The sequence below is a fragment of the Aegilops tauschii genome, chromosome 7 (genome assembly GCF_002575655.3).
Source record: "Aegilops tauschii subsp. strangulata cultivar AL8/78 chromosome 7, Aet v6.0, whole genome shotgun sequence".
Classification (NCBI taxonomy): Eukaryota; Viridiplantae; Streptophyta; class Magnoliopsida; order Poales; family Poaceae; genus Aegilops; species Aegilops tauschii.
Window position 1 is genome coordinate 588,555,316 of NC_053041.3, and position 16,882 is coordinate 588,572,197.

The 16,882-nt window shown below is 46.2% G+C and overlaps 1 protein-coding gene and 1 long non-coding RNA gene across 9 annotated transcripts; one reads left to right on the forward strand and one right to left on the reverse strand.

The window, feature by feature from the left end:
- Window positions 1-750: 750 nt before the first annotated feature.
- Window positions 751-7,481, forward strand: LOC109777049 (uncharacterized). Of its 5 annotated transcripts, XR_012189780.1 has the most exons (9): window positions 830-1,440; window positions 2,153-2,295; window positions 2,371-2,489; window positions 3,200-3,257; window positions 3,320-3,362; window positions 5,252-5,384; window positions 5,511-5,623; window positions 5,982-6,148; window positions 7,057-7,481. It is a non-coding gene; the product is annotated as an uncharacterized lncRNA (long non-coding RNA). The 5 variants fall into 5 exon arrangements; XR_002236198.4 differs by having other exon boundaries at window positions 751-1,440; window positions 3,200-3,362; window positions 5,556-5,623; XR_005762563.3 differs by having other exon boundaries at window positions 3,200-3,362; window positions 5,551-5,623.
- Window positions 7,482-10,016: 2,535 nt separating this feature from the next.
- Window positions 10,017-15,083, reverse strand: LOC109777046 (nuclear transcription factor Y subunit C-4-like). Of its 4 annotated transcripts, none has more exons than XM_045231010.2 (5): window positions 13,978-15,083; window positions 13,813-13,898; window positions 13,561-13,608; window positions 11,792-13,278; window positions 10,017-10,962 (listed from the first exon to the last, which is right to left on the reverse strand). In XM_045231010.2, the coding sequence occupies exons 4-5, from the start codon at window positions 11,934-11,936 to the stop codon at window positions 10,187-10,189; spliced, it is 921 nt and encodes a 306-aa protein (XP_045086945.1). In that variant the 5' UTR covers window positions 11,937-13,278; window positions 13,561-13,608; window positions 13,813-13,898; window positions 13,978-15,083; the 3' UTR covers window positions 10,017-10,186. The 4 variants fall into 4 exon arrangements, with proteins under 4 accessions (XP_045086945.1, XP_073361406.1, XP_073361407.1 ...); XM_073505305.1 differs by having other exon boundaries at window positions 13,561-13,724; XM_073505306.1 differs by having other exon boundaries at window positions 11,620-13,278; window positions 13,561-13,724; window positions 13,978-15,081.
- Between the last annotated feature and the right edge of the window lie 1,799 nt (window positions 15,084-16,882).

Consider the following 16,882-nt stretch of genomic DNA (forward strand, 5'->3'; position numbering starts at 1 on the left):
GCCGTCGGTTGTCGGGGCGCGAGGACGAGCGTGCCGGTGTGAGGGCGAGCACTGGGCTGCCAGCCACCGGTATAGGCAGGCGGGGCACCATATGGCGTAGGGGCGGACCAGGGTATACGCCACGCCTGGACTAGCCCTGTCAATGGATCAGGAGATGGGCGCCATCCGGGCGGCGGTGGTGGTGCAGTTGATGAAGCCGGGGGCGGTGGTGGTGCAGTTGATGGAGCCGGGGGCGGAGCAGGAGCGGGCGCCGTGCGGAACAGCGGCGACCTAGGGTTTTTGCCCCGGTAGTTGGGACTTGGACGCCAGCCGGATGGTTGATATAATTATAGTTTTGCTAGAACTCATCTAGATGAGATATAATTTGGTCTCACTTACCTATTATAGCCATTGGATGTGATGCTATAAGATGCGTGTGTGCTGACGTGGGTTGTATCTGTTCTTGTTTGCCAGGTGAATGAGACCAAATTATATCTCATCTAGATGAGTTCTAGGTACTCCCAATTAATTATCCAGTGTTGAGGGTGCACCAATCTATTGATGTCGTGCATGATTCAGCTAGGCATGTTTAGCAGCAACAATTCAATTTTATGTCTTCCGAAACTTGCAACAGCCTCTGTATACATAAACTATCATTCTCCCTAGTAGAGTATATCGAGAAGCATTAACGTGCGCATCAAGCGCGTAGCCTCGCGATGTCCACGTCGGCAGCGGTTTTACTATTTGTGCTGTCCAATCAGATCACAGCGCGAGACTGGGAGACGGAGGAAAATGCTGCCTGCGAGATTGGGCCGGCCCACAAAAAATATCATTCTCCTCTTCCCCACCAACCCTAAATCCTTCTCGTCTCCCCCGATTCTCCTGCCGCCACCGACGACCTCTGCCGTCCTTGCGTCACACCCCGAGCCCCTCCTCGCCTCTTCCCATCCGCTCCTCTGCCCTGTGCCGCCGGCTTCCCTCTTGGCCACTCGACCCGGCCAACATGGCGGGCAGCAAGATCTGGGCCGACGCGCCTCATCGTCGCCTTCGTCTTCCATTGTGCGCCTCAACACCGGCTACAGGGACAAGGACCTCACCGACTCGCGCACAATAGGTGGGCGGCCGGCAGTGGAGGTGCAGCAGCGGCCAACGGCGGTGGACCAGATCGGCGCTTCACGGTGGCAGACATGACGGCTGTCACTTGCAGAGCAGAGCGACGCCGACCCGCCGGCCGCTTGACGAGCTGACCGGTAGCTTCAGGTCGACAGAGGCCATGGTGCGGGAGTGGATGTCAAAGCATCCCACCCACATCGAGGCCGCCGTCACCATGGCGTTTTGGCTGTGCACGGCGGCGCTCAGTGGGCTAATCAGCACGTTTGCGCCGGAAGGAGGGGCTGGCCTCCCGGTGCTGCAGCCGCCTCCCGGTCTCGACCCCAAAGCCAGGGCCACCTTCAAGCAAGCGTAGGTCTCCTACCCATGTATAGTAATCCTATTGTTACAGATTTACATGAAGCCACCAAGGCCATGGTTCATTATATTTACCGATAACATAAAGCAATTGACCCCTTTCTTACAGCACTTTCTAGAGTGTAGGGGTTAATTTTGTTTTACTTAAGATGGAGATTGGTGGAATTTTCATTTGGAATCATGCCAACTTTATTAAAGATCAAATCTACTCCTTCCGTTCCATAATGTAGGACGTTTTTTGACACTACACTAGTATCAAAAAGCGTCTTACATTACATGTGATGACTTTTCCTTTTGGTAGACATCAATGACTTTTCCTTTCTCGTTTTTAAAGCAATCACGCTTCCTTCAATTTTAGTGCATCAAAGTTTTATTGGTCCTTAAGGTTGTCTGGCACATGGAAGCTAAGAATATGCAAAGGCAACCATTACATTCTGTCGATCATGTATAAGTACAACATTAGCGATGGCAGCGAGCAGGGGAGGCTGACCAGAGCTAGGGGTGGCCATGGACGCCAGGACCATGGTCATCTTCCTTTGTTTGTCCACCATGCTTCTGTTACTATTCCTAATTTGTGTAACACATGCTAAATGCAGTTCAGTTGTATCTTTTCTTTATTCTGGAGATTAACAAATTAGACTTGTTCATTGTGTTGCCATTGAACACATTTTCAATGCATTTGCATTTTCACTTCATGTTTACACAGAACTTATATATTGCGTTTGTCCCCTTCGTCGCCGGCAAGGTCCGGCAGCTCGCTCATGGGTGGCTCTGCCTCACAGACGGTCCTCCCGTGCCTGATGGCCATGAGGTGCATGTTGTGCGTCGGGCCGTACCTCGTCTGCATCGGTGAGTTCATCCCCCTCCTCCTCCTCTCTACTCCGCTCGAGCTCTGACCCTCACCTCTACTTCCGTCTCCCTCAGATTTGGTGCAGTAGCCACCTGTCTCCATCGACGAGGAGGGCGACCGGAACCCAAGTGCAAGCGGGCGAGCTGGGGGAGGACATTGTCGTGAGCTTTACCTTGACTACCCCCCGCACAAGGTTGTGCCTCTGCCCCTCCCCCCTGCTGTTGCTGCTCTAGACTGGTTTTGATTTATCTTGTTGGCTGTAAAACTACCAAATCTGTTTTGGGTGATACACGCTATTGTTTTGGGAGATTTCAGACTTTTGTTATGTTGTCATGATACCCGTCCATATATTTTTTGTCAGAGATTGCTTTCACTCTCAATTCATGATACATCTATGGAGTAGCAATACATTCAGTTATAATCATTTTGATACTTTGCCAAAGCAGGTAAACCACAACAGTGGTACTACCTCAAAAGAATCCTGCTGGGAGATCAAAGGAATAGGCACTTCTGCTCCTTTTTATCTGCTGATGCAATCTTGAATGTAATGGTCAAGGTAGTTAGTGTCCTTTTCGAAAAAAAAAGGTAGTTAGTGTGGGAATCACTTCCAGGTTGTCTCATGTTATCGCTTACATCACAAGTGTGTCCAATTTTGCATATGGTTATAGTTACACCTTCAGTTTTGATTTCAGAGTCCGAGGATGGTTGCAATCCTGTCAAATGTTGCACATGGTTGTTATAATTATGCCTGTATGCATCAGGTTACTAATCCTTCTACTGCCACATGCGTGCATCGTTTGCTAGCTCAATCGCGTTTGCCACCGTTGCTATGTACGAGCATGCATGCAAGCTTGCCCACGCCGTGGCTGTGATGCTATATATGTGATGTTTGCTTGCTTGCAGTGACTGCTTGCACCGATCCGACGGCGGCCATGGCGGAGCTCCGCCCGGGCAACATGGGGTGTCCGTCCGAGGTCATGATGGTCGATGTGTACTCTACGCTGTAGCGCACCAGCGCGGGAGCTCTTGGAGCGTGCCATCGGCGAGATGCACGTTGATGCATACGGTAATTAGATCTTGTGCTTAGTTAAATCTACCATGCATGTAATTAAACAGCGGACAATTTAGAGCTATGATGCCAGATTCTTCTTTGAAGTTTGGAACTTTGACACCAAGTGCTTGCACTATAATTAACAAGACAATCATGATTTTTTGAACTTAGTTAGCTAACCATCGGTGAAATCCGCGTCAATGCATATGCTAATCAGATCTGTGCTTATATTACTAAAGTCTACCGTGTTCCATTTTATCTAGCCATGGGGAGATAACAGTTTTGAGGTTAATTAGTTTGGGTCAAGCAGTGGACAATTTAGAGTGTTGCCAGGTTCTTCAAAGTAAGAGTTCTATAGCTCAAATGGGTTTATGGCTTACCTCAGCTGCTAAGCTAGGAGAGCAAATGGTTTAATGCGTTTTTTTTCTATAGAAGTACTTTGCTACTTAAGTGTGTTTTATATTCTGTTTCACTTGCAAATTGACAATTTTAAAGTAAAAAAAAAACAAGATCGATGCTGGTTTGAGGATAAGGTTCGACGATTTAGAGAACATAGACTAAAAATAAATTCCTGCATCAGGTCATAGAAAATATTCAATAATTATTTCTAATCAATATGTTTCAAATATGCTTCAGTTATAAATTTGTTCCCTTTTCCCTTCTTTTTTCCAAGAACTGTACTGTTCGGCATTAAGTAGTAGATACTCCTACTAAGGGATAGATATGTATGATAGGTTAATTTCACTTATTTTTGGGATGAAGATCTCACTTCATGTGTATTAGTCCATGCCCCATGTGTGCTTTATTGTGCAAAATTGTTCCCTTTTGGGTAGATGAAAGTGCAGATTCCACCAAAGGAAGATTTATCAATTTATTTTTGTTACATGTTGCTAAAAGTAAATGAATCAAATATGTTTCTGTTTTGGTTCGGAAAGATTTGATTTTAGGAGGAGAAAGGTCATACAAGGATGAGAATGGGACACCATATTATAGCAATGAGGTGATCTTATTCAGTTTAGTCAGAGGACATACGTACAAGTAGTTCCCTAAGGTGAAGGTCTTCCACTTGTTGTTGTTGGCTATGTAAAAATATGATGAACCTGAACCTAACTGTGATTGGATGTCTAAACTGAATTGTTGCATCCCTAGGCATGGAAATATGGATCAGTTTTAGCTCTCAAGAATCTGCATACTTCTGGTCTTATGTAATGCCAATTTATTTAGATAAGCATGCCAAAAGTGTTGAAACCCAGGTTAGGGTTCAAATTCGTGTGGTTGTGCTTGCTGCTGAACTGATCCTGGATTTTCCGTTGCCTATATTATAATCAGCAAGTGGAAGTGAAGTGATAAAGCATAAATACTTGCTAAACCCTTTTTTTCTTGGGGCGGGGGATGGTTTAGGCACTTCATTGTTGGTGTTGCAGACTTTTGCACTGCTACTAAATGCCCTATATGTTATTCTTTAGTAGGGATATTGGCGTAGAGATACTGCATAATAAAAACAAGAATCCTCATTGATCACATACACTCCCTCCGTTCCTAAATATAAGCCCTTTTAGGGATTTCAATACGGACTATATACGAGTGTATATAGACATATTTTAGAGTGTAGATTCACTCATTTTGCTCCATATGTAGTCCATATTGGAATCGCTAAAAAGTCTTATATTTGGGAATGGAGGGAGTATATTACTATGTCCTTTTGTTTCCATTGAGACCCATTTTGTTTATTCTTTTAGTTCCAAGGCAAACTTCTCTTATTTCTGGTGATTCACATTGAACAAGACATATAGGACATTTAGATGCTGGTCAGAAACTACTTCTGCTAGCTTATTTAAGTTTATTATTTCCTTGCTCCCCTTTCTGTCGTGGAGAATGAGAAGCAGATTTTACGCTGCCAACAGGATCTGGACCAAGAAGAGGATCAGGAGGACTAATACAATGGACACTACTACTCTGCAAGATACAGTTCAAACCCTGTATCCTCCTGATTGATCTCCCTTCGCCCTGTTTAAGAATCATGTTTCACCTATTCAGGTAATTCTAGCTGAAACATATTACGAACTCTAGAAGTTGAAAGTTCATACTTTTAGATGAGTATACCATTATGGAGGTATGTGTGTCAGTTCGCCGATTAGTGACACCACATTCTATGAATTTTAGTGTTGTCTTCAAAATTAGTGACACCTCGTTCTATTACAAGATCAGCAAGAAAGGCAGCAGTGGATAGAAGGATGCCGCCACCAAGAGGAGCGAGGTTGCGTCGATGGACTCAGGTGCGTGCACTCGTTGGTGAAACAGTCTCGTAATTTTTTCTTTCGAGTTGAAGAATGGCCGGTGGATATATGTTGTATGCTTCCTTTCTGTCTTTCCTGTCTGTACATTTTGAGAAGATTGCATGGTATTGATGTGTCTTTCCCTGTCTATACACTATTGTTTTTCCTTGCAGGAATGATTTGTTTCTTTTGTTGGCATTAGAACCTAAAAATTTGTTACTCAAATTAGCTTGGTTTCCATATGAAGAAAACAAACTTAAAACCACTCGAATAGTAGTCTGTATGAAACTACTCCTACTATACTGTGTCACAGAAATTTGTCTCATTTACATCGTTATAATTTGGATTGGAATTGCAGGAAACGCTGGCGATATGAGATGTCTTGATCTCCAACAGTAAACAATATGTACCGAGTGATGTCATGTCATTGATACTGTCAAACATGCTTTTGGTGGTTCACCGCAGATCATCTACGAGAAGGGCTCAGTTCAGGAACTATGGTTATGCTTCACCAAGGATTTGAAGGTGAGTTTTCTTTTGCCCTAGGACATGCCTCCTCAGTTTTCGTTTTTATTTATGTGAACACAACTTCACTGCTTTAAGAATAATATTGTCACAACCTTTCTAAATGATGTCCAACACGCAGGCCGATAGGAGTCCTTAATGTTTGCCTTGAAGAACTATCAATGTGATCTTGATCACCATAATGCGCTGTTCTTAACACTGATTACCAACAACAACACTTTTTAAATCTTTCTCCCCAAGGACTGATATTTGCAGTTACATTTGCTATATTTGAAGCATGTTACTTTCTGACATATGCTCTAAATCCTGATAACAAAATAGGGAGTTGGATTTTTATTACAATGGAATGACATACTTGTGTCTAGAATTTTTTGGCGTTGATTTAGTTTTTATGGTTGTACATTGCTTTCCTGAAGGATTGCCTGCTGGACTTGGTACATCCGGAAAATGATTGACTCCGGACTTCTTAAGAAGGCTATAGGAAGAGGGTTTAGAGATCCTTCTTCGCAAAACCAGGAAATTTTAGGGAGATTGTTTTAAAGGCACCTAGCTATTTCAGTACTCTCTCTAATAGTCGGTTCGGTGTCCTATTGTTCAGTCAATTTTGTGAACCCGCAGAAAAGCAATACTTGTTTATCGAAACAGAATAATGTTATGATCATCCAGAAGTTCCTTTGGAGTTTCCATGATCAATTTAACTTATAAAACCTTTTTTGTTATGTACTATTCATGTTGTTTTGGAAAACAGAATAATATTATGAGTATCCAAAAGTCCCTTTGGAGTTTCATGATCAAATGAACTTGAAACTTCTTTCATTATGCGCACTCATGTTTTTTTGGTCAGTACATATAAGATCTTGCCGAATAATTTTCCAAAATTTTCACCAAGCAACTGTATTTTTTTCCAGGGTTGTGGGAAATAGGAGCTCAGCTGCTAGGCCATTCTATTGGTGTACCAATTCTGGATTATTCATTATGTTCTCTTTATTGCTAATGATAAACGTCCTTCCAGTATGACAACCTTAAATTTTGGTGATTTTTTGGTATTTCATTGCAGGAGACACCAAATGTAGAGTCGCCATATCTAACTTTTACTTTGACATGGCTGGGTGTTCGTCTTCTACATATCTGGTTTATGCTCTATTGTCTACTTACCAACAAGAAGATAAGTTGAATGCTTCACCTTGGCAAAGTCGTGCAGCTGTCAACGTTTTGGTTCTTCCGGATCTTAAATTGTTAAATGGTTCTGTTGTGATATACTATACTTATTCAGACAGGGGGCACTTATTTATCTTCCAGCAGGTTAATAAAATTTTATTTAGAAGGCCTCTTATCTGATTTCCAAATTAGATCCTTGCAACTAAAATGTTGAGCTTGCTTGCCATCTCTTTGTTTACCGCATCAAACCTTGAAGTCATCTTATTCTTATGGCGTTTCTAGGCCATGTTGTACTTCTGAACTATTGAATTACACATGATTCGGTCGTTGATCTTAGTTGACCCTGAAAAACTGTAGAGCATGCACATGATTTTCTAACCAGGAACTTTTCGCAACTTGAGTATTGAAACTTGAACTAAGATTTTGTTCATAAATTGGAAATAAGCAGGAATTAACCAATCTTGTTTGTAAGTACCACTGTGCAAAATAATGTAAAAATCTACATGCAGTCCAACACAGCAATGGAGCCAAATACATTCATTTTCCGAGCACCAAGATGCTCATGTCAGCTTCTAAGCCTGATCTATTTTATGCATGTGCACTGCGTGTAACGGGATTTTGTTGTTCTTTCATCTGTGCTGCCTGTCTTCTCACTAAACTAAACCTATTGTCAGACAGACACTTCTCACTAAACTAAACCTATTGTCAGACAGACACATTAACAAATACGACAACCAGATTAGTGCGCACAAGCCAGCCCCAAGAGGCGCCACCGGCTGGCGCCCCAACCACTAGTGTAGATGAAAAGGAAGCAGCGATCGATTCTTGGAACAAAAGATGGGAGGGAGTAATGTGAACAAAAGATGGATCCAGCTGGATCTGGTGGTGGGGGTCGGTCGGCGGCGCGTGGCGGCGGTGGTGCGTGCCCGGCGGCTCCGGCGCTATGAGCGCGCCGGGCGATGCGGGTAGGGCAGCGGTCGGGCGTGGCCGTTGCTTCGGCCGTGGGCGGCGACATGTGGAGGTCCGGTGGTGGTGGACTCCCGGTGTCGTGGCGGCTCCATGGTGGCTTGGCGGATCTGCTTGCGGCAGCGGCCGGCTTCTCCGGCGTCGGCTTGTCTGCGATCGGACCATTTCGGCCTTCACTCCATCTCCTCGGCGCTCGGTCGCTACTCCCTTCGAAGGGCTGGCCCTTTCCTAGCTGCGGTTCATCGCTCGTCTCGCGCCCGGTGCAGCAGGAATGAGGTCGTCTCGCGCACAGTGCTGTAGGACCGAGTTCGTCTCGCGCACGGTGCAGCAGGACTGACTCCGTCCCCGCCCCACGATGCTGCAGGACCGATCTCGTCTCGCGCTCTGGGCTGCAGGATGGGTCGATGGATGCCAGTGTTGGCCGACCTATTGGGTCTCGACGCTGGGGTGGGCCAGGGGTGCAAAGGCGGCTCCTTTTCTGCTCGTCTCTTTGGTTGGGGTAGCGGCGGGTCTCGGGTGTGGTGGTATCAAGGTCTTGGATGCCGGGGCGGCGGTCCTGGTGGCGGTGCACGGTGCTCTTGGGCAGAGCCCGTGTCTAGGCGCTGCGCGGTGACCATGGCCGTGTGGGCGGTGTGGTTGCCGGGGTGTAGCGTTCGGTGGCGGTGAGTGTAGGTCGGGGTGAAAACCTGCTCTATCTTCGGACGGACCGGCGACGGCGAAGCTTGCTCTCTTCTTGAAGGCGTCGTCGCGGCTCTCACCGCCCGTCATGCGGCTCCGGCGGAAACTCTGATCCTTGGATCTGGCAGTGGCGGCGCTCAGGTGTCGTATCCTTTCTGAAGGCGCCGCCTTAGAGTCCACGGTTCGCTGTATGCGACTTCATCTCTTCGTGATAGTGTGCTAGGGGTGGTGTTGCTGCGCTCAGCGCTTTTGTATCCTGCCTTGGGTGTGTGTGATGTGGACGTGCGTTTGTTTCGGATGATGTTGATCTTTGCTTTATATATAAAGCGGGGCGAAAGCCTTTTTTGATAACGTGAACACCAAACGGGTTCAGAAAAATTCCATCGGGACGGAAGAAAAAGGAAGCAGGCGACTGATTTGAGAGGACAGTCGGGTAACGTACTAGCTAGCGTGCTTTTGGGGTGTTCACACTCCGGGCACGTCGCCGGCCAGTCATCGACGTGTCGTGTGCAGGGCAGGGCAAAGAAGTTTCCTCGGTCGTCTTGCTCTCCGGCGCCCATTGCCATGCCACTGATGCGCGCCGTGTAAAGAAAGCCGAACAAAAGATGCCAACACCGCGTGGCTGGCTCCCTTCCCTTCCCTAGCTACCCCCTACACCATTGCCGATCTCGGCAGGCTATGGCATCGCATGGGCCACGCCCACGGTCACAAAGGAAGCAGTAGTTTGATGGACACGGTATGGTGAATTCCAACCAATTGGTTCACTTGATGTAAACATCCAACTGTGGTTTCGCAAAACACCATCGGGCGTTCAAACAAGACCAAATCAGTTTCACCAGGATCAGGAAGCTTCATACAAGAAAAACACACATCACAGAAACAGAGCTAGTATGGCACTCGACGATTGCATATCGAAAAGACATAACCGGAATCCAGAGGCCAACTTTCAGTTTGGATTGGAGTAACGGGATTACGGAAATGGACACGCTACGGTAAATTTTAACCGACTCGTCTCGAAGCATAATCAAATTCGCTAAAGACACCGCGACAAGAACAAACCACGACAACAACAAAACCTCCATGAGGGAAACTAGTAAATCTCTCCCACCATACCGACAGACCAAACAAACAATCATATAATCTACTTATTACGAACGAAACCTGAAAATTAGTTTGGAACTTTGGATGTCCTGGCTAAAATGAGGATACTGAATTTTAGTGATGGCTCACATGTTGTCAGCCACTTTCAGATTGCTGATCCTCCTTCTCTTGCTGTTCCTGAAGATCTATCCACACATGCGGCAGATGGCCCTGCGGCACCTGCTGGCCACCGTGCACCATTGCTGCACCTGGCACCTGCAGCTGCGGCGGGTAATAATACGGGTATGCGCCAGCCGGAGCCCCCAAGGGTGGCGGCGGCGGCCCGGCTCTGTGAAGCCCGACCCCCTCCTCCTTCATCTCGTCCAAGGGGATTATGTCCGCCAGGAAGTCGTAGACGTCGGTCCTAGCAACAGCAGCGGCAACGTCGCTCTTCTTCAAGGTCTGGCGCTTGTTCTCCTTGGTGACCATCCATGCCCTCATCGTCATCTCCAGTGTCAACATCTCGCATGCTTTCGAAAACACCACCGGAGCTTCTGCCGAGATCATGTGAACGCCCTCATCGGCCTTCATGATTTTCCTTATCCTTTTGAGTTGCACGGGGTGCTTCTTGATGTCAGTGGCCTGCTCGATCTCTGACCGTTGTTGGGCCCAGAACTGCTGGAGCCGCCTCTGGTGCAGTTGCTGGAGCTGCTGCTGATACTGCTGCGACTGCTCGTACATAAGCTGGTTCTGAGCACTAAGCTGAGCTGGATTTGCTGGGAATGGTGGCGTTGGCTGTGAACCAGCAGGAGTGATGCCAGGAGCTGTAGCCACTGTTGCTCCAGGCGGATAGGCTGAGGCAGGATACACATGTGATCCACCAGCAACATCACCCATTGCAAGCTGAGGTTTCCAAGACCGTCTTTCTGGCACTGTGAAAAAATAATGAAAATTATTCATTAGCTCAATCATAAAGTATTAATCAGCTTAATCTTAGAGTACAACAATCTAAGGAGAGTTAGATAGTGCTGGCGTCCTAGGTTACAAAATAAAATTTTGTGTAGTGCCTTAAGATGAATGTGAACATTTGTGGCTCTCTTTCAAGATAAGTTTGAAACACCGAGTTTATTTCTTTATTGGGATCCTCCCAAATAATTTTAAAGATGATAATTATCTGCTAGTAGAAACTAAGATCAGTTCTAAGTAACAGCACCAGAGCAGAAAATTGCATAGTTAAAATACTGAAAATACGCATGTGCAACCAAATATACATCAGCATGAACTAACAAACTAAATGGGTGAAAGAAATTAATAGAATAAATCTGGCTACAAAGCTAACTGCAATAGAAACTTGAGGTCCTGTATAGGCACCTGGGCCATTATAAGCCACCACAAATTTAGCATCTTGTTTTCTTTTGCATCTTATGTGCACTGCCCAAGCATCTAAAATTCTAAATGAATATAACAAATGGCTTAGATTACACAAGCAATTGATAGTGGTAATGGTGGTTTCTAACTCCAGGCAGGCCCCAAAGGTGCTCCATAAAGCACATATAGCTAGAGAGTGGATAACTCAGTTGAATATTCACCATCAGATGGTTTCGAAGAAAGGAAAATGAAAATAAGATGGCGACAATGGTGGAAAATTCCGACATCACCAAAGCCCACTTCGTTCTCTCGCTCTCCTCGCGGCGCTCCTTGCTCGCGGAGCGGGTTTAAATAAATTGGATCTTGGCGGAGGCTTCCCGGATAAATACTTACTTTCTTTTATCCATATTGCTCCGAAAGCGCCCACCAACCTAGAAAGGCAAAATGGGTCAAAAAGTAGGGTGTAGTAAGTCAATTTATAATCTTTAACACCAGCTTGAAATCCAACACCTGCTTTAGTTTCTGTTTGTGGTGACATAAGTCCCTCCCTATAACTCTTGAATTAAGAATTCTCACATCAAACGCGGCTGGATTATAGAAAAACTATATTCACATCATAGCCATTTTAAAAAGATAGATGAGTATGGCTATTCAAAAAAAAAAGATACAAATACCAGCAGCGGATATGAATATACAGAGCAGAAAGAAATACGAATATGTGAACCACGGATTAACCATTCACACTATATTTCATGATTTATAGACATATTTTGTTCATCGATATTAAGACGCATATTCTGATATCACCATCCGCACTTGTATCCCCTTCAGAGATGGCATCATTCACACGATGTTGCCAAAATCCCAACCTTCCAGTTCATCCAGTAGATCCCGTGGGACCGCTTTGACCGATAGTTCAATACGAAGAGTAAGATTTGAGAATGATAGTATACAGATCTTGGGGTCACAATCTTCCTACAACCAAATCATATGCTACCCTGAGAAGAATCATAACTATCAGATCATGACAAGCACCGATTTCTATACCTATTGGCGTCAAGGATGAATTTTTGTTAGATTTATGACCTCCTAATAAGAAAGTCAACGACTGCTGAAACCATATTGATACTTAGATCTAGAACTCTGGAGAATGGCCATTGCGGTGCTGAATCACAAAGATCTAAAATAGTTTGTACCGATCCAAAAAATACTGCATAACTAGATTGATGTAAGAAAAAATCAAACAAGCTTGTACATACCCGTGCAATACATATTTCTTGCGCACCTAAGAAATTATCTCTTCGATTAGCACAAAGCTGGGCAAAGAAAACTGTATTTATATACCTTGATAGCAAGAGCTGCAGGATGGCACAGCTGTAGAATATGCGTGATTTCTACATACTGATACGGTAAGCAATTAAAGATATAGTCTGTCTTTCTCCTTTTGAAACTTTCTAGAAATTTCCGGAAAGTATAGTTTGATACGTTTCCCAAGCATTTATTTGCCCTACTCCATGATAAAAGAAATCGTGTGGGGTGCACAACCTTATTTATGACTGAAGATTCGCAAGATCTTGTTTTTTAGATTTTTCTTGGCAGATCCGCTTTAGTCCCTGTGATAGGCACAGCTGTGGCAGCAAGCTGTAGCTGACTGCACAGGTTTTTTTTAGAAAGCGTTATATAAGAAACTTGAGTTGCTAATGTAATGGTAAATAAAAAAAGTAGTGCATGATGTGCAGATGATGATAATAGGAAATGATTGCCTTGGCAGAGCACCAACTTTTGCAGCGTTCTTTATATTTCCATGTCTGTTCTTTTCTTGATAATCAACCCTAATCTTCGTATTTCCGTCCTTTGAGCAAAAGGATCAACAACAGGCTCTGTAACAAACAAATATCTATAATTAGAACCGTAACAGATTGAGCAAATACTTCTGAAAACGAATACGTTTCAGAACAAATTACATTGTTAGATCCAAGTGATTATAAATGGAAACAGCATAGGATGTTTAAAATGAACACTGGACTAATCGGTGTACATAAGCAGAAGCATGATAACCATAATGTGTACTCAGTGCAGGGAAAGCTCGAAAAGATTACTAGTCTTGCTACAAATATAAAATAAAATTCACAAGCAATAGATGCAAAAGACAAGTTGCTAACCATCTGTCATTTTGTTCTCGATTAAATCTACTGCCCGTCTAAACAATCCTGCATGGCTTAGCATGTCAGTCACATATGCATAGTGCTCCAGGCCAGGAATGACAATGTAATTGGGATTAAACAGGAAAATTATATCCATTCATTCATTAACCAGATCTACCAAGCTACAAGTAGATAAAGCTCCGGTTAGTAATTCTATCTCGCTTGACACCACACTTCAATATTCACCAAAACACTCAAGAGCTTCCCTACCTCTTCCATTCTGCGATATATACTGATGATCAACAAATCTTTGACACAAACACCATTGAAGAGTTCCCTGGCATGCTTCAAGGAACCTAAATTACAATACATGTTAATGAAAGCAGTGACAAAAAAAAAAAGCAGTGGCAACAATTATATCATCCTCAAACTCACGTTGATATACCAGTGCATGGATTTGGCCACCCTGCTTCAACAGACCAAAACATGAGCTCCATCTCAGCACACTTGCAAAGGTGAACTCGGTTGGAAGAACACCATTTCGCAGAGCCATCACAAAGAAGCCCAGAGCTTGCTCCACTAAACCACTCCTGGCATAGCACGATATCATCACATTACATGTTTCTAAGTCCCATTTTTTCAGTTCCTCGAAAAGCCTAACGGCATCAGGTAATCTGTCAGGCATGGACAACATGCCGATAACAGCACTATTAATGGCAGAATTTGGCAGGAGTCATGTTCTGATGCAAAGGGCCAAGAGCTGGTAACCCTTAGCCAAATCCTTGATTCTGTGCACATGGTAAGCACCATTGACACGCTACATCCGTCAACCAAAAACCATGGCTTCTAATCAACCGGAAACACTCAAACACTGCATTGCTCTGACCATCATCCTTGCACACTGACATGGCATGGCAGAATTCACTGACACGACGTCCTGCACATTCACACTCCAAACGACATGCACTGCACATCAACAAGGTCTTGCCGACTACAGAGTTCTGTTGGGGAGAGCCGTAATGGACAGCAGCTGCGTGAACCATGGGAAGCAGAGCAGACGACCGACCAAGCGATGGGGAAGGTGAGGCCGCTAGGCCTGACACATGGCCCCTTCATCCTTAGCGCAAGCCGAAGCGCCTCATCAGCGCGTCCACTTCCAGCGTAGCCAGAGATCATCGGATTGTATTGCAGGCGACGGTGTCCCTGTGAGGCATTACGTCGAACAGCCTGCGCGCCGCCCGGAGGCCACGGGACTAGAGCAGTGCGGCGAGGATGTTGTGCCAGAAGCGGTTGGCTGCTGTGGCGTTGGGCGCGTAGGGCGATGGCGGAACGGGCGGCGCCAAGGCGGAAGCAGGCCGCGGCGAGGCAGCTGGCGGAGGCGGGCGTGGAGGTGGAGCGCCGCGGTGGCCGTCAGGGAGACGCAGCGGACAATGAAACGGAGACCGTGTATCTTGTACACTCATTTTTCTTTCCTGCATACTGTACACTGCACTATACACTCGACTGTGGACTGACTTCTAAAAGTCAGTATGCAAACATAGACAGTGTTCACCACCACGATATACAAACATAGATGTAATGTAATTATGCGCATAGTCATCACGTAAGAAGTAAACTAGACTTTTATCCGGGGAGAATCCTACGCCTCGTCCAATCGTCGCCCACCATATCGTCCTCCGCCACCACCAAGGCAACTTCGGAGAAAGAGGGGAACCCCAACCATACCCAAATCTGGAGGAGCAACTTCGTATACGAAGATGTTGTTCGAGCCGATGAAGCAGACCGTCGAAAACGACGATATCGAGGCTTCACGGCACGCCAGTTGTGGTTCCTCCCCTTAACCATCTGATCCCAATGCCATCAAGTTCATCCTACCCGGCCGAACGTCGTCGCCCGCCGCCATCCACATGCCCCACTTCAAGACACCAAACACAACCGCGGCAGCCTACGCCAACGGGCTATGCCTAATGTCTGGCTCCTTCATCATGTGCACAAATTGGAGTGCCTCGTCGGCACGGTCACTTTCGTGTAGCTAGAGATCATTGAGTTGTAAGAGACGGTGTCCCTGTGAGGCATCCCATTGGATAACATGCACGTCGCATGGGAGGTCACGGGGCTCGGGCAGCACAACAAGAAGCGGTTGGTTTGCTGCGGAAAGGGATGGCGCCAAGGTGAGAGTAGGCGGTGGCAAGGCAGTTGGCGAGGAAGGGATGGTTGAAGAGGCATGAGGATCGGAGGAAGTGGGTCTGGGGTGCCATAGCCTGCGACAGCGAACAAGCAACGCTAAGAGGGCGGCAACTGCGGGAGCTAGAGGGATGGAGGCGCTGGGTCATCATCCCTGTTTAGATTGTAGATGGAAAATGAAGGGGCGTATTATGCAATAATTTTTACCGCTATACGTGATGCAAGGATAGATCAATCTCACCAACATGAACACAACAGAGAGGAAGAAGATGATAGTGACGATTTGTCGATTCCCGCGGCTAGGCTAAACCTCCCATCCACAAGAAATTCTCCACTGATCGAGAGTCGAAGTAGACAACCCCTCTGTGTTGTCCACATGTCTCGAAGTAGTGGTTCGGCGGCACTTCGTCGTCCAAGACAAAGATCGCTGATAGAAACTGGAGGGAGAAGCAACCTAGTGGCGTGCTTTCTAGTTCTAGACTAGACAGACAGAGAGAGAGAGAGAGAGAGAGGGAGAGGGAGAGAGAGAGAGAAAGAGATGGGGCGCAGGGCAACGGGATGGGCGGCTCCAAAGCTTAGTATGCCAAGGGGTTCACCATCCTCAATATTTATAGGTGGCTAGGAGGTGGTATAGCTTGATGTAGGGGCAACCCCCAAGGGGGCGGTCGACCTATGGAGGAGAGTCCTCCCAGGACTGCTCCCATCCCATGCACCACTTGCCTTGGCCCTCCAGCAAAGAGGTGTGCCCCACTATTGGCCCAATTGGGCCCGTGTGGTGCATGCCCCTTTGCCCAGCCAAGTGGCAACCCACTAGGCCCCGGCCCTTTAGAACTTTCGAAAGCTTCCAAAGTCTTCTATAAAATACCGGGACTCTCCTAGACAACCGGGGACGCTTCCTGACCCATCTGGAACACCTCTGGAACTTTTCGGTGCCCTTCGCTCATACTTTTATGGTCTCTTAATTCTCTTACAAATCACTAGTCCGCCGCCGGATTTGCTCGTCGTTCGCCTCTGACCCGCAACACCGCAGGATTTGCTCGCCGTCATCCGCCTCGACCGCCGCCGCCGTCGTCCGACTCGACCGACCACCACCATCTTCCGCCTCGACCGCCAATGCCGTCGTCTGCCTCAGCCACCACCGCCGATGCAGTCGTCC

Bases quoted from the DNA above. Each gene is read 5' to 3' on its own strand.
- LOC109777046 (XM_045231011.2), bottom strand. From the start codon at position 11,936: ATGTCACCACAAACAGAAACTAAAGCAGGTGTTGGATTTCAAGCTGGT. The intron at 10,963-11,791 runs GTAAGTATTTAT...ATTTTTTCACAG, and splicing joins AGCAATATGGATAAAAGAAA to TGCCAGAAAGACGGTCTTGG.